We start from the raw sequence: 26,124 nt of genomic DNA, 5'->3' as shown, positions 1-26,124 counted from the left end.
GTTCTTTTGGCATTGAAAACGCTACGTTTAATTCTAAATAATAAAAACTAATTGTTCTGAATGTAACGCTTTTGCCTACATCACATTTTTGTTTTGCTTCGCTAACCGTACAAGGTGGACAATACATATACATAACACAGGCATACATTTTCGTTTTACTTGTCGCATATCATAAAAAGACATTTTTAAAAATCACTTGATTGAGATTATTATAATGATGAAATAAACAAGGGTTCTAAGGTTTCCAACAAATCAAAATATATTTCATTTAATTTTTTTTACAGCATAAATATAATTGTAATATTGTTTGAACATTTTGGTGTGTACGTTTTTTATGGTAATTAATTACCCATAAATCGGCTTTACTAAAATTAACAAAGAAATTTGTTGCTTGTTAAACTTACGGTTAAATCAGCTGGGCGAATTGAATGAAAGCATTCTAAAGCAGTAGGAGAAATTTACGAACAAATGAAGGTTTACAAAATTTGGAAAAACATCAATTACTGTTTTTAATTAAAAAAATATATGCGGGGGATCCGGGTTTCATAAAAAATATTCAAAAAAATCACTTTTGTAGACTTACAATTCATATTACACAACTACAAAAAAAAGCAAGTACATTATAGTATTCGCATGTAAAATTATTACGATGTAATCCTTGAAGCTATTATATGTCTATCGAATTACTCGATTAATTATTATTTATAAACAAATAAGGTATAATTTTGCTAACATCATGAGCAAAATTAGAAGTAAATCCATATCTATTCAATAACTTGGATGTTGTTATTTATTTGAATTAGTATTGAAGTATTTTATTTCTTTACAAGGTAAAGTTTTTGTTCGTAATGTTCCACATTTAAAATCAATACCTATTCATTCACTTTTTAAAGATAATTTGTAACTAATTAATGGTAGAAGGCTTTACTTGTTGAAACTCCATAATCAATTAAAGGAAACGAATGTAAAATTTCAAAAATATAAATTAGTTGTTCACAACAATTCCAGAATATCTTCACCTAAAGAAGTCAATGTTATGGTGAAACAATTGTTGTGAACAATTAATATGTATTTTTGAAACTTTACTTTCGTTTCCTTTAATTAATAATTTGTAACTGTTGATTTTAAAGTTTTTTTGAGTATTCTTAATTGTTGTTAACGATCTAACGACGCCTACAACCATTTTATTCGCAAAAAGATAATGAACTGATTATGTTTCCAAGTTACCGTAAATATAGAAAGCATTACAAATTGATGTAATAGAAATATAATTAAACTACAATTTTTACAATACGTGTAGAATATACTAGTTAAACCCGCTCAAATACGTTTTACGTGAAATTAGTTTCCCTGCATTCAGAAGTTGTTTTGAACATACTTGTACATCCATTTGTAATAAGTCTTGCTCAGTATTGAAATATACGTTTAATTTTATATAATATCCGCTAAATATCGATAAATTAGAAGATTAATAAGAACATACTTAATCTTTTTAGCAACAGGAATTTTGCAAGTAATTTATAATCTTATAAAAACACTTTATCGCTATTAATTCATCATAGAATTTACGCTTGCTATTAAACGTCGAAAATTTAACTTCTTATCTAATCCGTGATTGTATATCTCTACGAAAATGAGATCTGAATCCAAAGAAAGTTTATCCTGTAGTATTTAAAATTTAATTGAAAATAAAATATCAGTGCATGCATATGTTAAACTATATAGAAAAGAAATTTTTGAGATCATGAAAAAAATAACAGATAAATGCTTATCAATGCTAGAAACTGCACAGAACCGTACACCTTAATTTTCAACGGTAACATTTCTAGGGTTATCTGAAAAGCTTGGGCATGGCCAGAACCGCTGAAGTGAAGAGAGATGCTCGCATCGGTGAAGCGGAAGCCAGAGCGGAAGCGACCATCAAGGAGGCCATTGCCGAAGAACAAAGAGTTGCTTCCGTTTTCCTGAATGACACCGAGATCGCCAAAGCCAGGCGTGATTTCGAATTAAAAAAAGCTGCATACGATGTCGAAGTTCAAACAAAGAGTGCAGAAGCCGAGCTTGCATACGAATTACAAGCAGCTAAAACGCGACAGCGTATAAAAGTAAGTGGATCGATCAATCAATAATAATTACATTATCAAATGGCGATAACGATAACACTGGTCGATTAGTTAATTTTAGAAACAGTTAATATCAATAAATATCTAGGATGATCTTAAAAAACGTTTATTTTTCATATCTATAGGAAGAACAAATGCAGATTCAAGTGGTTGAAAGAACTCAAGAGATTGCTGTCCAAGAACAAGAAATTGCCAGACGAGAACAAGAATTGGAAGCAACTGTAAGAAGACCCGCAGAAGCAGAAAAATATCGTTTAGAAAGATTGGCTCAGGCAAATCATAACAGGGTTGTACTGGAGGCCGAAGCCGAATCCGAAGCGTTGAGAATTAAGGGCGAAGCTGAAGCTTACGCAATTCAAGCCAAAGCGGTAGCTGAGGCCGAACAAATGGCCAAAAAGGCGGAAGCTTGGAAAGAATACAAAGACGCTGCAATGATCGATATGTTCTTGAATGTTTTACCACAGGTAAAAAACAGGGGTTCAAATATTAAAATAGTTAATTAATAATTCTGCAGGAGGGAAGGTAATGAATCATTTTCCTTTGGTTTTAAATTTACTCAAAGAACAAGGAAAATACTTTGCATGGGAAAGTAGCAATTATTTTTATATCAGGTCTTTTTTCCCAAAAGATTTTTCAATTGGTTATATAACCAATCGTTTCTAAGCATGGCATAACTTTCACATTTTTATGTAATGTTTAGCGAAAACTATTACACAGTAAGCAAATTCTTTAGCCGGTTAATCTATCAGTCAATAACAGTTTAAATTTTACTATTGCAATAAAAACAATCTCAAATTAAATGCTATTATGCTGATAATCTTTAAATAGAAAATTGTTGCTTGGGTTACACAACTAGGCAATTATTGATATTTTTTGCTCTGTTGCCTTTTTTATAGATTGCTGCAGAAGTTGCTGCCCCATTGTCTCAAGCGAAAAAAATAACCATGGTATCAACAGGTAGCGGAGAAGTTGGTGCTGCCAAACTGACCGAAGATGTTCTCAGTATAGTTACCAAAGTCCCAGGACTCGTCAAGTCGATGACAGGAGTAGACGTAATGAAGGTAAGCCAGAAATAAAATTAATACGAAACGTTTTTGTAATAATTGAATGAACTTTGTTTTATACGACTTCCAGTCAGTACATGCGGCTGCTTAAGCAAGGGCTCCACCCATAGATGAAGCCAAATCATGCACATGTCTGTAATCTTTTATGTATGTGGGAAAAAAGCACAAAAAAGTCATTACCTCTCTATAAGAACGAGTAGTTTTGACATTCCAATATTAGTTTTTTTATTTTAAAATACGCGTATCGTCAAAGAATGTGGTATGTTATGTATACAGGGCATGTGCAAAAAGTAGCTTTGCACGTCCTACGCCAAAATAGATGTAATGTTATTATGTATTTGTGGTTCGTATAAAATTATATTTGTAACTTTTAATAGATATAATTAATTACTTGTTCTTTTATCGGTATTATTATTATATCATTTTTAAATTTGATTTACTCAACATTTTTAAAATTAACAATACAATGTAAATTTGTATCAATAAATAAGCAGTATTTATATCTTTTTAAAACATATACTGCCACAGTCCTTTTACCCTTTATCCTAGCAATTCCTAAATCTTCATTTGAAGATATTCAATTTTTGTAATAATCTGTGTTGACAACAGAAACTGATATTTTCATAATCTAGCGTTAGGGACATTTTTTTAGTACATAAAACCTAATATTAGTGACGTTACTGGCATAAAATAACAAAAAAAAATTATACCAACAATATTTTTATTAATTATAACTATTATTCTTAAATACATAATATTGTTCACAAAATTTCAGTCCTACAAATGTTTTCCGATATTACAGAGCGAGTGATGTGGTGGAATGCCAAAAACAAAGAGTAATAAAATTAAATGCAAAATTTCAATTCCATCGTACAGAAGTAGAAGAGAATCAGAAATAAATACTTTAACCTTCTTTCTTGTCATGCAGTTGCAGTTGTTAAACTTTTCCCAAAATGTCATGAACGTACATCTTTTTCCTGTAACCCCTCTTTAGAAAATATTGAATTAGAATAATGATCAGGCCAAATGATACAATATAAATAATAAAGCACATACTCGTATCGATATTTTGGAAGATGCTACTTGATCCGTTGCTCGGCAATGCTCCTTCTAACCCCAAGTGAAGAATTCTGGAGTCGGAGCCGATATATCTGACATTTATACTACTATAGACGTGCTTCAGGTACTTGAGCACTTCGGGATAATTCCACGAACCGTCTGTGTTTTTACATAAAGAACAACGTTCTGTTAAAGGGAACTGGACTTTCGGGTTTTCAGGATCTTCGGTAGAATCGCCGGATAACCTTTTATTAACAGTGTTATGGGCCATCCACAGCCACAGAACCGCAGATTCACGAGACTGTACAGATGATAAGCCTTTTTTTCGGGCCATATCTTGAAAGTGATTACTGCAATCAAAACATCCAAAAAAGTTTTTGATATATCCGTGCATAGCATTCAGCACTTCTAAAGGATCAGCGTGGTCGTCGTTTAAATCACTTTCGGCGGAACTCACGGTGAGAAAGTGAAAGAGCTTCCACAATCCGCATGGGTATCCTCTATATTGGGGTTTACTCCCTTTACAAGCTAGCCACCGTTCAGGAGACGAAAATACTTTGCTGTTATCTTTCTCAGCATCTTTGACTATTTCAAATATTTGTTCCCCATTAATGGTATTAGTTGCCTCGTTGACTCGGTTCCTAAGTTGATTCAAAAACACCCTTCCGTTTTGGCCGAAGGGAAAATATTTGGCTAAAACATTTAAATAAGCTTTTAAAGCTGCCAGTTTTTCTCCCGATATATTTTTCATTCTTCCAACTTCAGTTTTCAAAGAGATGCGAAGGGCCGTTTCGAGATCCATTTGGAAAACTGCATCGCCCATTTCTTTTATTTTTTTATTGAGTGCCTCTCGCTCCCTAGCTTCCATAAGAGAAGAAATGTCGGGAACTTCGACATCCGCCCATTTACCGGTAAATATCGGAGGTTTTGGGGATCTTTCGGGGATTTTAATTTTTTTAGACTCAAGGAAATTTAATATCGCCGTACTTATGCCAGCTCTCGTTTGAAAATCGCCTGAGAGGTGAACCATGTCTTTTGGCAAAGACAGAGCAATTACCGAAGTTGAGGTCGTAATTCCAAGTTTACCGAGTAATTGCGAATTATTATTAAAAGTATGAAGTATTCTAATTTCATTGATTTTGTGCAAATCCATAGCCACAGTTGGTCCTAGAAGTGACTGAGGTGATTCAACGATCAAGAAAACGTATCGAATATCCACAGGTAATTCGCTAAATATTTTATCAACATTTGAGGTATCATGTATTGGTAACAAAGGCGGAAATATTTTTCCTCGGCCCTCTGTTTGTTCCCTGATAAGTTTCTCTATCAACTTTTCTCTGTGTGTATGGACGTCGGTTCCCTTGACAACTTCTGCACCGCGATTGTCGGGCCCTTCTTGGAAATTTTCGTGGAAATACAACAGCGTTGGATAAGCCATTATCTCAAAGTCCCTGCATATTTTGCTGTTATCGTCATCGGAGCAGTCAATCGCCCCAATGTTGACCAAATCTTTCCATTCTCTCACGTCGTTGGCGAGAGCTTTCCAGGAGGGTGCAAAACGTTGACAAAAACCGCACCAACTATTATAAAACTCTATCAACCAAGCGTTCTTTTGGCCGTACAGTTCATTTTTAAAATTATGACTAGTCAAAATTTCAACACCATCATCTAATGTATAGAGACCTTGGCCTTCAATCAGACTTTTATATTTATTTTGTTCACTGAGACTTAGAGACGCGTTTTGCGTTACTCGGAAGCACAATAACACAATAAAAGCACTACACAATTGTTCCTTGCCATACATGTCTGTATCGTCTTCGTATAATATATCGTATCCACCAATGTGACCACTTTCAGCAAATTCGATAATGTAGATAGCCTTGTAAGTGATCAACGACGATGTTTGAGAAATTCTGTTATATTATTAATTATTTACATGTATGTAGCTTAACTTGATTACGTCAATATTAGACTTAAATAAATTTACGTATTTCGATTTAAAGGTAGCTTTGATTTAAAATTAGATTTTTAATTAAATAGTCCATAAGTATAACCTCTTTCGTTACCGAGGCCTGGGAGAAAGTTCTACATGTCATAACGCGACCGTTAGCCCCAAGCAACTTCTGTAGACTAACTGATTTCTGAAATGCATTCCCCGTTGTTGTCTATTGTAGAGATACGTAAAGTTTCCATGTGTTGTACGTGAATTAGTATAACAAAAAAAAAGGGGAATTAATCATGATCCACGTCCGTCTTTTTATTATTATTTTGTGGAACGAGTGGGAGAGATTGCATGAGAGGTGGCAGTTGACAGCCGCACTAATGTATTAACAGCGTACGAATTGCAATCAGTTACAATTACCTACATGTCACTAATTTTTCCTTTTTACTCATCAATTGATAACAAACGAATTGCGAAATTGCGTAAAAATGATGAGCAATGATTATTCACTTTTTACTGAAATGAACATTGTTCAATAATTTTATTTTCTCCTGTATTTGTAAAAGGTTGAATAAATCACATTTCTTCTTTTTTTAATTTAGTAATGACTAAATAACAGGATACTGTAATGCATTGCACAACGCATGCGATGGCGATTGTCATTGTGGTGATAACAGGATAATTTATGAATTGGTTTTAAAAGAAAACAATGTACAGTACTGACCTAAAAAAAGTATAGTACCTGGTTACTCTTAAGTAGGGAGACTATAATTTTTAAACAAAAAAAGTAAGGAAAAGAAGATCTAATGTTTTCGTTATGCAAAACACCAAAACCATTTCGTTTATTAATTTAAATAAAAAGTAGGGCATAATTTTACGTATATTTAGAAAAACGTACATTTAGGTACATAAACTTGAAAAGCCTTTGAAGAACAATAGGCTAAACTTTGAAAAAATAGTACTATACTATTAAAAAAGTACACAAAATCCCTGCATTCCATTTTTTGTTTTTAAATTTTATTATAAATACAATTCTTAAAAAGCATAAAGAATTTCACGTCTCTTCTCTACATTTCACCTGTTTCACTATAAAAATGGTCCCGTGAGAAAATTGTAATGAAAAACTCTTTTATGTCTTTGTTTATAAAATTAATAAATGTTAAAAACATTAAAGACTTAATATTTAATTCTTTTTTTGCAGATGTTATTAATCAATGTAAATCTGTCTTTATTTTCACACACTAAATTATTTTTTTGATACATATGTGTACATACTACTAATGTTTTAGTTTCAGATAATAAAAAGTTATTTCTAAATATATTTGCACTCCTTATTTTCCAATGGTGTTAATTAAACTATACCCTTTTGTTTTTATTTTCAGATTTTGAACAAAATGAATTATTACCATTGGGTACCAAAGAAACAAGGTGAACAGGACCATGAATATTAAGAAAAAAAAATATTCATACTAAAGTTACATTCAAAAAATAAAATGATTAATAAATTTTTGATATATTTTACGTATTGTAATAACTTTTACGGAGGTCCTAAGGTAATATTTTATTTTTCCCTCCAAACATTGAACTTCATACTAAAGATAATTAANCCGCATGTAACGTTATTAAAGTCGGGTAAGTGTTATTTATAATAATAAAAATTAAAAAAAAATAAATTTTAATGCAAGTGCCATAAACATTTTTTCCATTTTATTTACTATTAATTAAAAATGAATTACTTATACTAGTCAAATAAAAGACTGAGACTTACGTGTGAAGTTTTCTATTAATATATTAAAAAATTTAACATAAAATAGTTATCTACAGTAGTAACTGTAATTGTAAAACTAAATGCAATAATAAATACACAAACACTCAGTATTTAATTAGTGATGGTAATTAAAGCCAGTGTATAAAAATAAATTACATTTTTATGACAGAAAGAAAAGTAAAACAAATGTAATAATATCCTACATTTTTTGCGTCCGATTTAGAAACGCTAATCTTCTGGCCCGAACTTCTTCGGGATCACATGGACTACTGGGCACAGATGGTGTACGTGATTTACATTCTAAACTCATTTCGATTGCTTTCCGTAACTGCACTTCTTCATCATCATCATCTTCACAATTTTCCTGCCTATCTTCTTCCTGTAAACTCAATCTTAGCGCTTTTCTTAATTCATCTTCTTCAGGATCTCCACCTAAAAATAGAAATAATTTCTACTATGTACTTATGAGCAGGCAATAATATTTTATTTATGCATAGATGATAATTTATTAGCATTCTGAGCCAGTCTTGGCAAGATATTCCACTGATGGTTTTTAATATTCAAAAAGCTTATCTAATGAAATTAAACGGTCTTTAAAATTGTTGCAAAACTAACCATCATTATCTTCAATAAGGCTAAGGTGCAAGGCAGCCTGTAAGTCAGGATCTTCCTCTTCATTCTGAGATTGAGCTGCGGTGACTACAGATCTGGGATTTGATTGAATAGGTCTCTGTTTCAAAACCTGATCAGCCACACATTCAGGTAATTCACCTAACACTACAAATATTGAATATCCCTCATTTTTCAACTGTGCCAGAAATAATGATAAATAAGTGTCAGAAATGAGTTGTGGTTTAGAAAGTAACGAGTTCAAATTAAACCACTGTCTACCTATACGCCGTATAGTGAACCAGTGGTCCCTGTAATTACAAATAAACGCTTGCATTTTGGTTGGATCGTTCAGAGCTTCCTTCACCCGTTCGTCTGTACTCGAGTAAGGCACTAATTCTAAACCCCACACTTCCAGTGCAGCACTAATCACTTGAATTGAAAAGTAACCACTGTCATCCATGTTACCTGAAGGCTGTTGAAGGAACCTCTGATATTCTTCAGAATCTTCACCACTTTCTGCCATCCGAAGGCGTTCTTCTTCATCCATCCTTTGAGCAAGAGAACTTAAGTCTACGGGTGTAAAATAGGCCCCTTGCAATAAAGCATTAAGGCAATGTTGAGCACACAACGAACCTTCTTGCTAAAATTTCAAAAAGATGTGTCAATACTAGTACATAATTGATTATACACAGAGAAACATGTTGTCTTTATATTGTAAGTCTTTACACACCAAAACTAAACAATACTCCGTGATTATTCTCTCGCCTTATGAAGGTAATGTTACAAGTAACCAAAATCAGGCAACTGTGATATGTAATTCCTTTATGGACATGATTTAAAGGTTCAGTACGTAATTCGTGTACTGAGTAAAAGCTCCTAATGTAAGATATTGTGTTATACAAGTCACAAAAATATTAAATAAAAAAACAAAATTTGTATGTAAGTATTAATTTTAACTTACTTTTTCGTGAAAAATGGTTTCCATCCTATCCCGTTGGACAAAGACAATGCGGCCTATTTTTATAATAATAAATATATTGAAATTCCTTAAAAATCGACGACTTTAAATACGTCATGTGTGAAATATTTGCAAAAAATATTACGGAACAACTTCATGTCATTAGAAACATTTAGGTTTAGTGTAGTGTACCAAATTTCATTTTTTTTTTTCGAAATAACCTTTATTAGAGTAAAACAAAAAACTATTATAATTCTAGTCTAAATTAATAAGAGAATTAAGATCGCCTAATTGTTGTTTCGTAAGTAATTGTTGTATTTATTTGTTTAGATTGCTTTTTAGTGAATTTTTGTTGTCTTGTTTTTTTTTTCAAAATAACCTTTATTAAGGTAAGACAAAAAACGAATTCTAGTTCAAATTAATATGAGGATTTTCGATTATCACGTTGTTAGTTCCTAGTAATAAGTACCTAATTGTTATATTTGGGACTTTTTTTAGTGAAATTTTCTTTCTTGTCTTGTTTGTTGTGTCGATTGTTTTGTTTGTTTCTTTCGTATGTGCATGTTGACATTCAACATGGCGGCATGTCGTCAGTGCTGTGCTGTGTCGTGGTGAGTTTTAAATTTTCTGAATTACTGAAAAAGTACACACAACTATTTCTCAAAAAGTATGTAACGACTAATTTTGGACGGTAACATTCTTTTGAGAAATAGTTTAGCGCCCGGAACTGTAATTTTTCATAAATAATATATTGACAGCTAAATTACTTTGCACATTCGCTACAAATTTTCGTCAATTTCCTCCTGAAGTCTCGTTTTACTAAATTTTGACATTATTCACATTTAATCAAATATCTAAATATTTCTAAATTAATGTTTCTGAACTTTCTGCATGAGAAATAATTGTCACATTTTTATATACTAATGAATAGCAATAACACAAATCAATAATGTGGCCAACGATTCTTTCGTCTATTAATTAGTTACAGCATTTATTTTGAAAACAATTTTGATAAAACCTATTTTGCTTTTCAATTTGTAACGTTTGCATCTATACAGTGAAAATTGCTGTATAGATCTATAACAAGTTAGTAAATTACTAGATATAAACAACTATTACATGGAAAATAATAGAATCTAAAAATAAAATATATATTAATTTTTAATTCCTCTAAATTTAAGAAAATAATTAAGTTTCAGTAATTTATAAGAATGCATTTTGTCTTTAAAGTAAAACAAATAGGTGCGAAGCGAACAGCAAAAACCGTTATTTATTTGTAACCTTAATTTTTTTTTTACAATTATAGTAACAGGTAAACATTCAAAGAAATTTATTCTTGAAAACGATAATTTGCTAGTATAATGAAGGTCAGAATTTCAGATAATTAAAATGTTTTTGTAAAAATTATCAAAAATTTTGGGTAAATGAGTTGTTTATTCATTATTCATAATTCAATTATAATTTTAATACTATTTGGCTTGTAATCAAATTAAAAACTGTACTATACATTTTTTAAATGTTATATCTCAAGCTTATTTCTTATTATTTGTGGTTCCGAAATTGAATATTAATGTCTTTATTTTTTTCAGCTTGTGTAAATAAGTAACTTCAAGATTTTTGTATAAAAAATTAAGAGTAATTATAAAAATAGCACATTTTACTGGCCTTGGGAAATTATGATAGTAACAACACAATACGCACCCAGCACGCATTGAAGACATCTGAGGATTTTTATTTAACATTTCAGTTTACATATAAAATTTTGTGTGACTGTGGAGTCATCGTAGTAATATTATAATTGCAACATAATTAATAAGAAGAAGCAGAAGAAGAAGAATAAATAAGAGTAATACTTTATGAAATTGTTTGGAATATTGTTTTGTATTTTGTGAACAAGTTAATAATAATAATTCATACTACATAATAATAGTAATATCCTATCTGCAAAACGGAACTTTTCAAAAAAAGTTGGTGAGGCTCGTTGTTACGTATTTGCTGCCATAATTTTGACTGTTGTGAGGTATTACATTATAACCGTTCTGTGATATTTGCTACACTTAAGAAAAAAATTGATACGAAGGAAAGTTAAATCATTGTTTCAACAAGCACTATGTCCACCAATCCTCAGTGGAAATCGTTCCAGCCGCCCGATATCTTGCATCAAGACTCGGCTATACTTGACTTCAAAAGCATGACCAGCAATGGTAAGAAAATTATCAATTAAAAATCTTCTTTTAAACTTTTTCTTATTTGCTTCTTTTTTCTTCTTTTCATGTGGTAAAGTCAAAGTCAGTAATACAATATAACGTTAAGGGACTGTTTGTTTTTTATTTTGTTTGGTAAACAGTCTTAAAAATGACTTATTAAGATGAAATAATTGTCCAGGGTTTAAATATATTATCTGTTCAAACACTGATTTTATATATTTTTTTTGTAATCTTAAGTGCTTTAGAAAAAAATATCATCTTGATTAATTTTAATTTGTTGATTTTCATGTTTGATTTGAAATATATATATATATCTAAACTAAAAATTGAAAAAGGAGCTTGCTCCTTACATTTTCTAATTTATACAATATACTGATGTGATTATGTTAAAACCACTTCTGATACTCATTTTTTTGTTTTTAGGAAAATCTTCACAAGCATTTAATTTTAATCGTTCAAACTCAAGCTCCCGTTTTGGACCTGATTTTCCCCTGCTCCAAGACAAGTCGACATTCAGTAGTCTATACGGATCATCCAGTACGACGCACACAACCTCCCGGTTTCCACCAATAGGCACATTCTCATTGGACGCCAACAATGTTTACAACAGCAGCGGAGACTCACACACAACCAACACCAACAACAGTGTATTCTCCAGTGTCAATAACTCGACAACGTATAGTGAGTCGTCGAACTCTTCGAATTTAGGAACGAGGGAAACTGGAATCATTGAAAAATTACTACATTCGTATGGTTTCATCCAGTGTTGCGAACGACAGGCACGTCTCTTTTTCCACTTTAGCCAGTTTAGTGGTAACATCGAACATTTGAAAATTGGGGATCCAGTCGAATTCGAAATGACGTATGATCGGCGTACGGGAAAACCCATAGCGAGCGCTGTTACCAAGATCGCGCCGGAAGTTGTCATGAGTGAAGAACGCGTCACCGGCACAGTTACCACCGAACTAAAGGCCGAAGGTTCTGGCGGTGATACCCAAGGACGTATCAGTTACGAGAACAGAGGCGAATGCTTCTTTCTACCCTATACTAAAGACGATGTAGAAGGAAATGTAGTACTCAGAGCTGGTGACAAAGTCAGCTTTCAAATTGCAACGAATAATAGGTAAAAAAAAGAATTTTGGTGTTTCATACGATTAAAAAAGCATATGAATTTGTACTTCAATTGTATGTAAACTTTGAACTAAACACTTTGAACAAATCTTAGCCAACAAACCCTTTAACTTTGCAAAACGTGAAAATAAATAGCTTGAGAGATCAGTCAGTATCAAATGGCACTAATAGTATTATAATTCAAAAAGAAGTTTTCTTTTGTTGGATATATACAATTTTTAATTTATTATGTATTGTGTTCTGTAGTCTAATCATTGTGGCAGTCAATTTAAATTTGTATTTCCTTTTTGTTTTAGAGGTAATCTTGGGGCGTGTCACGTTCGTTTAGAGAATCCAGCCCACCCAGTGAAGTACCAAGGAGTTGTATGTTCAATGAAAGAAAGTTTTGGTTTTATAGAACGCGCTGATGTAGTGAAAGAAATTTTCTTCCACTTTTCTGAAGCTAAAACGAAGGAAGAGTTACATTTGGGCGATGATGTAGAATTTATAATACAGACACGTAATGTGAGTACTTTTTCGTATTTATTTTAATAAACAAAAGCTAGCAATACATATGTATTGCTTAATTATGTTTATTAAAAAATATAAGCAGAACTTTCATTTTCTAGTCATTTCCTTTTTTTTTTGTCAAATTTTCCCTTATGGTAAAAGGTAAACATTGTTTTTTTTTTTAAGAACGAAATTAAACGGTTAGATTAGATTAAGGGTGGTAAATAATAGATTAAGATGAGAAAAATGCTTTTCTTTTGTTTTTTAGGGCAAAGAAGTGGCTTGTAACATAACAAAGTTGCCACCAGGTACAGTAATTTTCGAGGACTTAAAACCAGAAATTCTGAAAGGTCAAGTGTTAAAACCACTGGATCGTGCTCCTAATGTCCGCCATCAAACAGACGCGTTGCCAGGACGTATTCGTTTCCGAGCACCAGACCATTCGGAAGTGGAGATAGCTTTCGGTGAGAAAGACCAAAAGGGCGACTTCACCCTTCGTCACGGTGACTGGGTTCAGTTCCAAATCGCGACGGATCGTCGAGATCAGCTAAATCGTGCTACAAACATTTCTCTCCTTGACGAGAGCTTCGTCGTATCAGGCGAGCGTCGCGAACAGGGCGTCGTAGCGTCAACCAAAGACGGCTTTGGTTTCCTAAAGTGCGTCGAACGGGAGCCGCGTCTATTTTTTCACTTCAACGAGGTCCTGGACGTAGACGAGGAAGTCAAGGCTGGTGACGAGTTCGAATTCACCGTAGTTCAGGATCAAACAGGGGTCGCAGGCGGGGGAGGGACCTCCACTTATGGCAATAATGGACGCCAGAGCGCTATAAGAATGAAACGACTCAAACCGGGTACGGTACAATTTGAAACTCGTGTGGAAAATGATCTGACAGGAGTCGTGTGTCGCGAGACGTCGCCATACGGATGGTCAACGGCCAACGGCGGTGGACGCAGTCCCACGAAGCTTCAACAACAGCAACAGAACGGTAATGGGACGGCAGAAATGGTCGATTGTGGGCTTATTAGCTATCAGACGACGAACGGGGGCGGCACCAAGAAAACGGTTCCTTTTTATTTAAAAGACTGCGAAATTAAACCTTTCCCACGACTTGGAGATAAGGTAAGACTATTTTATTAGTGTTTTGTATTGCATTGGAGATAGTTTTTGATTGTAGTATTTTACTAATTGCTGAAAACTTTTAAAAGCATGAGGTTAATAAAGCATTTACTTGCAATAGAATAAACAATTCATGGAAAAAATTAATTTTCATAAATTAAAAACCATATGTATATTTTTTGTTATCTTATAGTAAGGGAAATACAATGATGCTGTTTAAAATGATTGCACACTGCAGAATCTAATCCCTAGGATAAAGTATGCTTTATGTTATTAGGAAAATTTAGCTTCTAAGTTCAATTAAAAAAAAATGAAGATAATGTAATAATCATAGCAGATACTGACTGACGCAGCCCAGAACATTTTTCATGTGGAAATCGTAATATAAGTAGTATACGTATATATAAAACCTAACGTTTTGCTTCTACATAATTGATTAATCTATGAATAATTGACTTCTAAATGATAAAAAATGTTTTTATGCTTCCTAATGGAACATGAGCGTTATAAATTAGGAAATGTCAACATTATCTTATAAAACAAAAATGATTTTTACAAAGAAAAGTTTGTTATTATTGAGTCACAAATGAGCTAATAACTTTCAGGGGAATCCCTTTTATAAGTTTAGTGGAATTCGTCATTTACCAGCTGACTTATTGCTCAATTTTTAACAGTCCAAAGTCTTATCGCCTTTTCTGTTTTTTCTATTTCTTATTTTTGACGACACGAATTTCATTAACATTTGTGCACTTTATTGTGTGAGAAATATATTTATTTTCTTTTCTTAAAAGTGTATCGTTTTTGTTTGTAGGTTCAATTTAATTTGAATCAGGTGAAAAGAAACAAGGAACTGGTGGCTGTGGACGTGCAGGTGATCCAGGTGGCTTCTCAAACGAATGGTATAACGAAAATGAGCAACCGTTACAGTAATAGCAACAACAATAATACTAGCAACAATGCTCAGATTTATCAGGGGTTCATTGCAGCTTTAAAGGATGGCTTTGGCTTTATAGAGACTATTCAACATGACAAAGAAGTGTTTTTTCATTTTAGGTGAGTATACTTTGATCATTGATAGGTTAATGTTTAAGATTAGAAAAGTTGCTCGTAACAAAAGAAGACATTGCATTAATGTAATGACAATTCTTTTGCTTAAACAAATATCTTCAGATATTTCAATATCTCAGCAAAAAAAAAGTTTATTAATTATTAATTGTGTATGGCACTTACTATGAAGCAAAATAATCGAACTTGATGATAAGTAGGCAAACACTTTAAATAAATAAATACAGTAAGGTTGTTTATTTATTTCATAAACTTGAGTTGGGCTACTTGTACATAATGATAAATGTGTTACAAGTAAGACAAATAATAAAATCAGTATACATTCTAATATGTTCATATATTTCTGATTTTACAAGAAAGTTAAATTAATGGAGTTCTATGGACCTGAGTTAAATAAAACATTAAACCCAAAATTCAACATAAAAACGTTTACAAAGCTAAAGTGCATTTCTACAAAACGTTTTTACGTGGAGTTTTGGTTTTAAGTGTTTTATTTATATTTCTGTTTAAGAAACTTCAGGTTTTTATTAAAAAAGCTGGTTTCATAAAAAATATCATTAAATGACCAAATGAAATCTGAGAATTCAGTTAAAATCATAGCTTACTTCAAGTATAATACCGAGCAAGTGAATAGTGAGTTTCTGTTATAAAGATGAATCCACACTGTAATTCCATTATTAACATGATGATATGATTCTGTAGTTTTAAAACAAAACAAGTTGAATGTTTTTTTCTAATTTTTGGAAGATTATTAGCACATAGTTATTTTATTATGAATTATGTAATTAAAATACTCTATAGCTCTTTAAAGTGTTGTAAAAATAGTGGTATAACAATAATGAATTTAAACTTTTAGTAATTATGTTTCAGTTCATAATTTTTTTATCTAACATAACGCATACTTAGTGTATTAATCTGATTATATCCTGATATTCTAAAACCTATCTGGAAGCATGTATCTCATACAAGACAGGATTTTAATTATATGCATATATTTAAAATGACCAGATTCTGGATAAAAATATTGAAATTGCTTAATTCTGTAAGATAGTCTCAATATGGTTTCATAATTTACCATCATTTATTTAAAATACTTATTTGACAAACGGTTTTTTATATTACTTTGTGACATACATTGACATTTACTTATTAATCATTACCATTTACTCTGAGCCTTTTATACAAAATAACACTGCAATGACTACTATGTTTTTTTTTTGTGTAGTAATTATGAAGGTGACCCGAACACACTAGAATTAGGTCAAGAGGTCGAGTACAATTTAGGCAGTCGCGAGAAATCGGGAACATGTTCATCGGCCGAAAACGTTCGAACAATTCCCAGAGGAACCATCCAACTCCCCACAGCATCTGGAGAAGTTTTGGATGGAACAATAGTACGCCCATTACGTTCGGTAAATCCTGACCAGGTTGAATATTGTGGCTTAATTCAATGGACGGACGATGGAGGTAACAATGTGCCAACGGTAAAGGAATGTGAGTTTGGAATCATGGGATTAGCGAACAAGAGGGAACTGCTGCAAGTTGGTGATGCCGTTCAGTTCCAAATTGGGTCAGATGGACGCGCCACAAATATCGTTGCTATGCGAAAAAAACTGAAAGCAACGGTGGACGCGATAAAAGGCCAGTTTGGATTTCTCGCATACGAAGTTGAAGAGGGAAAGAAGCTCTTCTTTCATATGTCCGAGGTTAAAGACAACGCGAATCTTCAAGTTGGAGATCAGGTCGAGTTTGTGCTCGTCACGAACCAGAGAAACGGCAAATCGTCCGCATGTAACGTTATTAAAGTCGGGTAAGTGTTATTTATAATAATAAAAATTAAAAAAAAATAAATTTTAATGCAAGTGCCAGTGATTTTAATGTGGTCACCACACCGGATGAGCCACGGATGTAAACTAACGCAAACCAACGTTTCCAAGTTGTCCTTTGACGAAGTGGACGACAAACGGTTAAACATAGGAACATAATCTTGCTATATGGAGCAGTTTTCAACAAGTGTCAATGACTCGGTGGTATATGATGCCCAACTACCACACCGGCTGAACCAGGCTTATCCCCGGCCGTTGCTATACCGTTTTATTTCTTCTTAATTTGTTTATTAACTTTTTTTTACTATTTTTTTTTTTAATGTTATGCACCTCTTGAAGGTTAGGTTATGGTTAGTTTAGGTATCCTCATTTGAAAAAATATATTCATATTAGTAAGAGAATGTCGATGTCGTTTGCATACGCTGGAGCTGCTCTGCAGCAGTTATCAATGTCCGTGATACTTGTCGTTCGGCTATGTTCGTGGCTCATCCGAATCTGGCGCCTAGATCCTTGCAATCCAGTGTGCCTGATCGAAGCATATCAAAAACGTTAGTAACTAGTAATAATCCAGTATAGCATGAAATCATGATAAAAATTTCATTCAATTGTTCATAACTGTTTTGTAATCGATTGTAAGTGAAATTTTTATTCATTATTAAATTACCTACAGAATTAATTACGTTACGATATAGTGGCTAACTTATCGTTAACTAATAATTTAAATGCTAATTAATTAGCCTGGTTTTTAAAAACGCTTTTGACGGAGTAACATATTTTACTAAAAAGTCCACCGTGCACGGAATTAGTATGACTGCGTTTAAGTAGTCGTTAACTTTATCAGCGGAATAATATTTTATATTTTATAATTCCGCCTCACATCAGTTGCCAGAGTGGGCGTCGCACAGCCAATGGGCAAGGGGTCAAGATGATAGGTAGAGGATATGAATTGTAAGTAAAATTTATGCCAACTGTGTAATTTAATCGTTAAGTAAAACAAAGTATAATATTAAAAGATAATCATTTTGGATTTCTTGTGAATTTTTCGTCTACTTTATTATTATAATCTTCGAGGTTCTTAATGAGAATCAGTAGTAATGATGAACACTTGTGTACAGAACTAGATTAAATTTTAAATTAGGGCAACTTAAATTAACCAGAACCTAACCTTTAAAAGATGCATAAGTTATATTTCAACATAGACCAGAAATCGCTTGATCGGGTCACTTTAGTTTACTTAACATAAATTTAAAAGAAGGATTCTTCCGGTCTGTTCATATAGCGTCCCAGCAAGGAATCTGGATTAATAAGCATGGCCACTTGCCTTTGCCTATGCTCGGTATACTTGAAAATGTGCCGTTTTGCAGTTGCAGTGTGGGCGGGCTTTACGGATGACGTTTGTCGTCGTCCAGATTACTATTAATTAAAATGCCATCGTAAACACGTATATTTCGTTCATTATTTGCTAAACTGCTCATGTAGCATCATCCATGTACACTACACCTTTCTTCTGTGCGAACGCAAATCGGCACGAAATTTAGAGAAGGAGTATATCAGTATCTATGTAGCCCAGTATTCTAATATTGAACCATTGATTTGTTTTGAAAAATGAACTGTATGTTTACTTATGCACGAGACTAGAATCTATCTTATATTTATCAGCTGATATGAGTCGGAATTGTAAATTTCGAAGACGATTCGGGTTTATGATAATGAATTAAGAATTCATACTTCGGAGTAATTTTTTTTTTTTTCGGTATAATTCGACTTTTTATAGGATCAGAATAAAATTTAAAAAATCATATTTTTATAATAAACGATTAACATTATTGGTAATAAAATAGATGGCTAGATAAAGGTACTATTTTTGATTCTAAAATGAGGCCTTTTTTCTGTTTTATTCTTTTATAAAATGTAAGATCTAGATTTGCAGATTATATGAAGATTTTCTGTGAAAAATTGTAGTATGTTAAACGATAGAGGTGTATCTCAAAACTTTTTTTATCAATTCGAGTAGCGCTCATGACGTTGTTACTGTTTTTTTTCGTGTGTTATACAATACAGTCTAACATTTTTTAAGCAAAACATAGTCATTGAACCTGTAAGATCCTAAAATTTATAAAAACATCTTAAAAAAAGGAATGAACTCCTTTCATCCTGTTGTGGGCAAATCTGTGCATTTTCTTTAGGCAGAACATTTAACTGTGAGAATAACTACATATCATGAGTTCAAAAAGTTAAATAAAATATTATTTACAGGGATGGACAAGCGAGACCAGAACGCCTGATAAGTCGGTTACGTACAGTATCTTTGGACGATGCGGGACCTAGACTGATGGTGCTGAGACAACCTAAAGGACCGGACGGATCGAAGGGGTTTTCCTCGGAAGCAAGGACGCCAAGATCAGCTGGAACAACTCTATCGGAATAATGAATGAAATAGTAACTATATTTAAAAAAATTAATTAATGAAAACAACAAAAAAATAAGTCACATACATACATACCTTCATACATACATAAATGCATACACGACTACACATAAATACATACATATAAGGACATTTTGAACACATTTGAGAAAAAAGAGAACACGCCCCGCATTATGCATCCCCATTAAATAATCATCTTCGTTGTCGTCTTCAAAAAAGAATTATGTGAGGACTAGCGCCTTTTGATTTGTTTTTTTTTTATTACTGTAATTTTTTTCTCTTGCACTAATTCTGTAGCCTCTAACCGATTCTTTTTTTTAATACTGCTCTTGTTATAAAAAAAAACGAACCCAATATTTTGTAAGTGGATGAATGCTAAAAAAAATCATTCAAAAAAAAAGAACAAAAAAATAGTACCTTGGTTTATTAAAAAAATAGTTTTTTTCTCATTTGCATTTGTTTCCCAATCAAATAACTTCATAGAAAAGAAAGAATCTTTGTTCTTATATTACGTGTTAAATGTGCTTTCGAAGAACGCTATGGGGTAACTGTTTAAAACGAAAAGTAAGAATCTACCATATTAGTTCTGGAATTGAAAAATTACATTTTTCTGCTTATTTTTTTTTTTCATCATTTAAAATTCCGTGATTTTGTAAGGTAATTAAATTATGTGATACCTGTTATAAAAAGAAGCCCCATAGTTTAAAGCTCATGCGCATTTTGCTTGGAAACATAACAGCAAGCAAGAAAAAAGTATAAACAATTGGTTATTTGAAGTTCATTATTATAATGAATTTGAAATTTTAGATAATACTACTGCTACTGTAACTAAGTAACTACGTCGTTAAGAAATTAGATTAAAAAACCTAGAAAGACTGCATCGATACTCATAAACTGTGCTGTTTCTCTTTTTATTTATTTTTTATTTTCAACTTATGGACAATTAGTTTTGATAAATTATAATTAAAAATTAAGGAAAGGTAAAATGTTTTTTACTTTTTCTCTCACACTAATCTTGTCAAAGCTGTGAAGATTTTAATTAAATAATATAACAAAGGGTGATCTTCTTTCTCAAGTAAAAGTCTCATATTTTTGTTCAACTGTTACTGTTATTTCCAAAATATGAAAGCAGAACTTGCATTACTTTAAAAAATAAAAACAAAAAGGTATTTTATTTTCGTATTTATTTTTTTTACATTGCTGTAATTGTCCGATTTCAATCCTTACAATTCGGGTTTTACGCTTATTATGCTATCTGCAATGAATATTATGTTTTATTAATCGTGAAGACTCATTTAATCGTTTACGAGTTCAGATTTATATACAGAAATAGAATACTTTTTGCTTCCGCTCGTATATTTTGGAGATAAAAAGCTCCTAGTTGTATTAAATATGATATTTGTAGCTTGAGGGACCATTTACCCACACATTCTCAAGGGAATTGTTTCTGTCATTAAAATAAATATATTTATAACGAGAGGCTAACACAGTTTGCGATATCGGGAGATAAAGTTGGAATCAGTTCTGGACTTAAAAAATCGTGCCATTCTCATTAGGATTTTAACATAAATAAAGTAACCCCCAGCTCTTTTGTTGCATTTAAAATTCTTTCAACATTCCTTGAGATAACTACTGCGTAACGTTTTAGTCTGGAACTGAACTTTATCCTCATAATTTTTTTTTGTCGTTCGTTTTTCCCATTTTGTACAATATTAAATTTAGAGAAGAATATGATTTTGTTTGGTTTCTTTTGAATGTCGCGCCCCTTTTGCAGTACCCGCAGCACTTTTTCGCCGTCGTCATCCTCATAACGAAACGAACTCCCTGTGATGGTTCACTGTTCTGTGATAACTGGACCTGACTTAACAAAAAAAAAAAATAAGTAAAGAACACATTATCGTCGTCATTGCCATCGAAACCGAAGCGATTTTATTTCTTTTTAATTCCTCAGACCTCCATCGTTTCTCCCTACTATTTTTTTTCCATCCTTCTGTCTAATATTATCCTGATACTCGTAGAAATAGAAAAATAATTATTTGTTGATGCTGTTACATGGAAGAAAGAACGTCGCAATAGTTTTGTGTGTATTGTACAATATTAATATCGATTTTGCCCGAATTATTAAATTTTTTTCGATCTGTATGGATCTTTTCCTTTTTTTATACTTTATTTATTTATTCAGAGTGGTAGGTTTGATGTAGTAATTAAGAATATGCGTCTGTGGAGTTCATAACACTTGTTTCAGACTTTAATTTACTTATAAAATACGTAATCCGGTCACGTATTTTATTTATTCCCGTCGCTTTACAAGGTGAATGCTCTAGGGGAATATGAAAATTACTGTTGCTGATTGCTGCTGTTGTTAAAATAATGCTCATTTTTTGTCTCTTTTGATAGATATTACTAATATTTCGTTCAACTGCTGAAAACAAACATTAAAATTGTTTGAAGAGAATGACCTCCGAAAAGGAGTAATAATAATAAAATCTGCTATTGTACTCTACTGTTATTGTCATATTGTATATAGGTGAATTTATCTTTTCAATTTTATTTTGATTTTCTTTTTAAATTATTAAATTATAACAAGTTTTTGGTGCAGAAATTGCTCATAAAACTGACTGACTTTGTTTCAAAAAAAAAAAATACATTTATAAATCAAAATGTAAGTAGTGCACATTATAATACCTAGCCAAAAAGTAATTTAACTTTAACGTTTTGCTCCTACATAATTGATTAATTGACTTATAAATAATAAAGAATGTAAATGATGTGCTTTCTAATAGTGTAAGAGCATTAAAATTACACCTTGCTAGGAAATTTCTATGTTATTGACTTTATTAAAAAAGGTTATTTATATCAAGGATGATGATTGTCTTCAAATATTATGGATAATTATAAGGAACGAAGAGATAAAGACGCAACACCAGAATTAAAATAAATAATAATTATTAACGAATATTTTAGAAAATTTACCTTAATACGTTACTACTAATAAATAAGCCGAATTCTGTGAGTTGTAGACCTATTTTTCTAAAGTTGTATTTTAATTATTTAATGGTGCCCAATTGTGTACTGAATATTTAAAATACGTACAATGTAAAGTTTAAGGGCTATAAGTTACTCTGGTCTTAAACAAATCGAAAAGAATTGTTGGTAATTGTGCAGATAGTGGTACCATTTCTAGGATTGGGTGTATGGAGTGAAAATTTTTAGAACCCTGAACAAGTGATTTTAGTTGGTGGCAGAGACGTAAAAGTGAAAATTGGAAATTTTAATTGTGTTGGTCGGAATGAATGGAAATGTAGAGATGACCTTGTAGAAAGTATGGTAGAAGCGAAATGTCAAAAACTTTAAGAAGAAACTTACCTAAACCAACCGTAACCTAAAACAATTTAAAAGTATTCTCTAAAAAAACAAAAATTGGTGAACTAGTTATTACTGTTGCATTGGGTTGTGTTTTTTTTCGATTTTTCGCTTCCACCCCCAATATTCTCACTTAAAATAATTTTTTACTGTTCTACAAGGTCATCCCTACCCCCTTTGTTCTACGGTCGCCTCATCTACATAATTACTATTTTCCAATTTTCACCTCCACGTTTCCATCCCCATCATCTGCACAATTACCTAATTATTTGGTATCAATCAGTCAAACCTTTCCACCAAATGCTTAGATTTTGCCGTATTTTCAATGCCATTAAATTATTTCTTGTTATGTGATAATAATCTAATTTAATTAATTAATTACAAATACATATAATAATAACAATGTGCAGCTCCTGCGCTGCTGATCCGGGTACTGCGACTATATTCAATTCAGAAAAAATAGGAACTCAGTGTAAATTATTATTTAGTCATTTAATACTTGTAAATCTTTTTTAATTTTTAGTCTTCTGAAAAATAAACATATTAAGCGAGCAGCAGCTACATTTCTAAAAACTATTTATTTCTTAATGTCTCAAGAAGATATAATAATATAGTACAAAAGAGCAGACACTAAATTAAAAAAAGTGTATGGCACCTTGAAGAACACTGATTTGTAATTGTGTAGTGAACTGTGTCATATTACGATGCACTCGTATGGAAACACCTTGTCTCCTATACCACCTGCTCCTGGAATTGGGCAAGCTGAAAAGTAAACAATAATGAAATATTTATTAATACATTTTTTATAGTAAGTAATCAAGTTTTCAGGTTTTCCGTTTGTTATAATGAAGAACATTTGATTGTGAAGCTTGAAGATTATTAAAAAATAATAGTGTTTTTGAATTTGAAAAGATTATGGGAATAAAGGCAAATAAGTTCTGACAAACAACGAGTAAGTTTTTATAATTTCGTATTATATCTGAATTGCGATAAGCATTATTCTTTTAGTTTTTAAATTTTTATTCCCTCGTATTTCCAAGTAAAAGCAGTTCATAAAAGTGATGTGAAAATAAGCATTTTATGCCTAGATATAAAGACTTTTATGCCAGCGAAGTCAAGGTTAAAGGTTATCGTCATCTAAAAATACATAAATTATTAAGTATCGATTTTCAGCTAAACGCACAGCGCAATCTAGTTAGATCATTCATGTATAAAAATAATTCTTTTGGCTTAAAAGTAATTTACATTATTAAAGATAAGAATATTTACGATAGAACGTTATACTTTTAAAAATCGTATTGGGGTTCTTGATTTCATTACACGGGTGGGCACAGCATTTTACGTGACCGCGTGCAACGTAATTTTATCGATTTTAAACATTCGGTGTTGAGAAGTAATTATACTGTATGTTTTTCTCCGACGGCTCCCCATACAAGTGACCGAATTGTAATAACACGAAATAAAACTACTTTATTTTTTATCAACTTATGTATTGTTATAAACGCAACTATAGTTTCGAAACAACGAGCATGATTATATGCATTAAAACTATAATTATATTTGCAACAATAAATAGGGCGATAAAAAATAAAACAATTTTATTTTATACTAGTATAACTTTGTTAAGTATATAGTAAAATTGATAGAAAACATTGACTTTTATAGAGGATAGCTTTCACATCCGGTATCATCTAAAGAAAGAAGAATCGTTTTCCGGGCTGATAGGCCGTTGTGGATGTAAGTGAAATCTACCAGACGTTTCGTCTCACAATCAGTGAATTTAGGTGTTGATTTAGTGCTACATACTATACAGTCTACTGAAAACGTACACCAACATCGGAGACGAAACATCTGACATATTTGATTTCTTCTATTGACCACGGCTCAAAATCCCAGAAAACATCATTATAATGACTTATTGTAAGAGTAAACTTTACCTCGGTTGCATCGTGCTCCGAAGAATCCTGTGCCCTCACATCGACATTTGTAGCCAGGATGTTGAGATATTTGTAAGCATGAACCTTCGTTGACACAAGGGTTTGGGTTGCAAATGTCCCGTTTTTTTCCTAGAAGTTTATAAAAAAACGTGTTGAGAAGAATGTGCTAATACGGTTTTAAAAAGTGGTTTATTATTTAACCTTTTAAGGCCGCTTGGCATTCTTTTAAATTTGCATATCGATATTCTGAAATGCACCCAGTACCACACGAACACATGCGGTTTTGTATACGGCAACCTCGCCGGATTTGGTCCATATCACAACTTAAACATATTTGGAAACCTACAGAAATTCATTTTGATATTAAAAACAAGTATTTGCATTTTAAATAATTTATCAGCATTTATTTTCTTTTTGTTTAGGATTAGAAAAAGAATTGGGTCGTTTCTAAATTATCTAAAGCAACGAGTTTACATAATACGGAAGTAATTATTTATAACAATAAATTTTGTATATAATAATTTGATAAGACATAATTTAAACGAGGTTACAGACTTATACATTGTAAATGAATAAGTATATAATCACTTGGTGGCGATTTAAATATTTAAATTCGTAAGACCGAAAATGTTACTTTTACAAAGTTAAATTATTTTGGTCGGACACTTGCTATTTTCAAAATTCTGCAATTTTTCGATGAAATTGCATTAAAAACGTAATATAAATTAACTTAAAATATTTTTAATTAGCTTTATAATTATTTCAATCTTACCTACGATAGTTAATGTGAAAACTAATAAGAGATTCATTTTATTATTTTTATTTTTAATTTTCCGTTTTGAACAACGCCGGACGATGCACTGTTAGCAGAATGCCATACGAACTGCTGTCTGTAGCGTTGAGATATCCGATAGCTACTAACTCGATTGCTGTGTCTGTTATATTTTCTGAATTGATAATTACAACATATTATGTCGTTGCCCTCTTATTTCCTTTCACTTCTAGTATGGAAACGATAACGCGTCCTAACATTAT

General features: G+C 32.0%; 5 protein-coding genes across 8 annotated transcripts; 2 read left to right on the top strand and 3 right to left on the bottom strand.

Annotated features, from left to right (window-relative positions):
• The first annotated feature begins 1,692 nt into the window (after window positions 1-1,692).
• LOC108744589 (flotillin-1) lies at window positions 1,693-3,687 on the top strand. The gene is made up of 4 exons (XM_018480449.1): window positions 1,693-2,105; window positions 2,249-2,587; window positions 3,020-3,184; window positions 3,258-3,687. The coding sequence occupies exons 1-4, from the start codon at window positions 1,851-1,853 to the stop codon at window positions 3,276-3,278; spliced, it is 780 nt and encodes a 259-aa protein (XP_018335951.1). The 5' UTR covers window positions 1,693-1,850; the 3' UTR covers window positions 3,279-3,687.
• Window positions 3,688-4,107: 420 nt separating this feature from the next.
• LOC108744585 (sulfhydryl oxidase 2) lies at window positions 4,108-6,416 on the bottom strand. The gene is made up of 2 exons (XM_018480436.2): window positions 4,244-6,416; window positions 4,108-4,175 (listed from the first exon to the last, which is right to left on the bottom strand). The coding sequence occupies exons 1-2, from the start codon at window positions 6,048-6,050 to the stop codon at window positions 4,144-4,146; spliced, it is 1,839 nt and encodes a 612-aa protein (XP_018335938.1). The 5' UTR covers window positions 6,051-6,416; the 3' UTR covers window positions 4,108-4,143.
• Window positions 6,417-7,966: 1,550 nt separating this feature from the next.
• LOC108744588 (ataxin-3) lies at window positions 7,967-9,658 on the bottom strand. The gene is made up of 3 exons (XM_018480448.2): window positions 9,530-9,658; window positions 8,572-9,208; window positions 7,967-8,388 (listed from the first exon to the last, which is right to left on the bottom strand). Exons 1-3 carry the CDS (start codon window positions 9,551-9,553, stop codon window positions 8,156-8,158), a joined length of 894 nt encoding a protein of 297 aa, XP_018335950.1. The 5' UTR covers window positions 9,554-9,658; the 3' UTR covers window positions 7,967-8,155.
• A 62-nt stretch (window positions 9,659-9,720) lies between these two features.
• Window positions 9,721-21,929, top strand: LOC108744584 (cold shock domain-containing protein E1). 4 transcript variants are annotated; one of them, XM_018480434.1, is made up of 10 exons: window positions 10,031-10,137; window positions 11,116-11,730; window positions 12,157-12,856; window positions 13,161-13,368; window positions 13,622-14,473; window positions 15,282-15,523; window positions 16,761-17,345; window positions 18,244-18,309; window positions 19,618-19,800; window positions 21,564-21,929. In XM_018480434.1, the coding sequence occupies exons 2-9, from the start codon at window positions 11,637-11,639 to the stop codon at window positions 19,787-19,789; spliced, it is 2,919 nt and encodes a 972-aa protein (XP_018335936.1). In that variant the 5' UTR covers window positions 10,031-10,137; window positions 11,116-11,636; the 3' UTR covers window positions 19,790-19,800; window positions 21,564-21,929. The 4 variants fall into 4 exon arrangements, with proteins under 4 accessions (XP_018335935.1, XP_018335936.1, XP_018335933.1 ...); XM_018480433.1 differs by lacking the exon at window positions 10,031-10,137 and adding an exon at window positions 9,721-9,827 and having other exon boundaries at window positions 19,618-21,929; XM_018480431.1 differs by having other exon boundaries at window positions 19,618-21,929.
• A 1,782-nt stretch (window positions 21,930-23,711) lies between these two features.
• On the bottom strand, window positions 23,712-26,097 carry LOC108744576 (adhesive plaque matrix protein 2-like). Its single transcript, XM_025980363.1, has 4 exons — window positions 25,862-26,097; window positions 25,291-25,431; window positions 25,090-25,218; window positions 23,712-23,914 (listed from the first exon to the last, which is right to left on the bottom strand). The coding sequence occupies exons 1-4, from the start codon at window positions 25,896-25,898 to the stop codon at window positions 23,847-23,849; spliced, it is 375 nt and encodes a 124-aa protein (XP_025836148.1). The 5' UTR covers window positions 25,899-26,097; the 3' UTR covers window positions 23,712-23,846.
• Between the last annotated feature and the right edge of the window lie 27 nt (window positions 26,098-26,124).

The sequence above is a fragment of the Agrilus planipennis genome, unplaced genomic scaffold (assembly GCF_000699045.2).
Source record: "Agrilus planipennis isolate EAB-ADULT unplaced genomic scaffold, Apla_2.0 scaffold47, whole genome shotgun sequence".
NCBI classification, from domain to species: domain Eukaryota; kingdom Metazoa; phylum Arthropoda; class Insecta; order Coleoptera; family Buprestidae; genus Agrilus; species Agrilus planipennis.
Note: the sequence above shows the minus strand (reverse complement) of the source record. Positions and strands in the feature narration are given on the sequence as shown.

What these genes read in the sequence shown, in the direction of transcription:
- LOC108744589 (XM_018480449.1), top strand. Translation starts at nt 1,851, where the DNA reads ATGGCCAGAACCGCTGAAGTGAAGAGAGATGCTCGCATCGGTGAAGCG. An exon ending in AAACGCGACAGCGTATAAAA is followed by an intron (nt 2,106 to 2,248) that starts GTAAGTGGATCG and finishes TCATATCTATAG; the next exon opens with GAAGAACAAATGCAGATTCA. An exon ending in TCTTGAATGTTTTACCACAG is followed by an intron (nt 2,588 to 3,019) that starts GTAAAAAACAGG and finishes CCTTTTTTATAG; the next exon opens with ATTGCTGCAGAAGTTGCTGC.
- LOC108744585 (XM_018480436.2), bottom strand. Translation starts at nt 6,050, where the DNA reads ATGTATGGCAAGGAACAATTGTGTAGTGCTTTTATTGTGTTATTGTGC. An exon ending in CTTCCAAAATATCGATACGA is followed by an intron (nt 4,176 to 4,243) that starts GTATGTGCTTTA and finishes TATTTTCTAAAG; the next exon opens with AGGGGTTACAGGAAAAAGAT.
- LOC108744588 (XM_018480448.2), bottom strand. Translation starts at nt 9,553, where the DNA reads ATGGAAACCATTTTTCACGAAAAA. An exon ending in AAACCATTTTTCACGAAAAA is followed by an intron (nt 9,209 to 9,529) that starts GTAAGTTAAAAT and finishes TTGAAATTTTAG; the next exon opens with CAAGAAGGTTCGTTGTGTGC. An exon ending in CCTTATTGAAGATAATGATG is followed by an intron (nt 8,389 to 8,571) that starts GTTAGTTTTGCA and finishes TTCTATTTTTAG; the next exon opens with GTGGAGATCCTGAAGAAGAT.
- LOC108744584 (XM_018480433.1), top strand. Translation starts at nt 11,637, where the DNA reads ATGTCCACCAATCCTCAGTGGAAATCGTTCCAGCCGCCCGATATCTTG. An exon ending in GAAGTGTTTTTTCATTTTAG is followed by an intron (nt 15,524 to 16,760) that starts GTGAGTATACTT and finishes TTTTTTGTGTAG; the next exon opens with TAATTATGAAGGTGACCCGA. An exon ending in TGTAACGTTATTAAAGTCGG is followed by an intron (nt 17,346 to 18,243) that starts GTAAGTGTTATT and finishes GCCTCACATCAG; the next exon opens with TTGCCAGAGTGGGCGTCGCA.
- LOC108744576 (XM_025980363.1), bottom strand. Translation starts at nt 25,898, where the DNA reads ATGAATCTCTTATTAGTTTTCACATTAACTATCGTAG. An exon ending in ATGCCAAGCGGCCTTAAAAG is followed by an intron (nt 25,219 to 25,290) that starts GTTAAATAATAA and finishes ATAAACTTCTAG; the next exon opens with GAAAAAAACGGGACATTTGC. An exon ending in CGGAGCACGATGCAACCGAG is followed by an intron (nt 23,915 to 25,089) that starts GTAAAGTTTACT and finishes TTTACTTTTCAG; the next exon opens with CTTGCCCAATTCCAGGAGCA.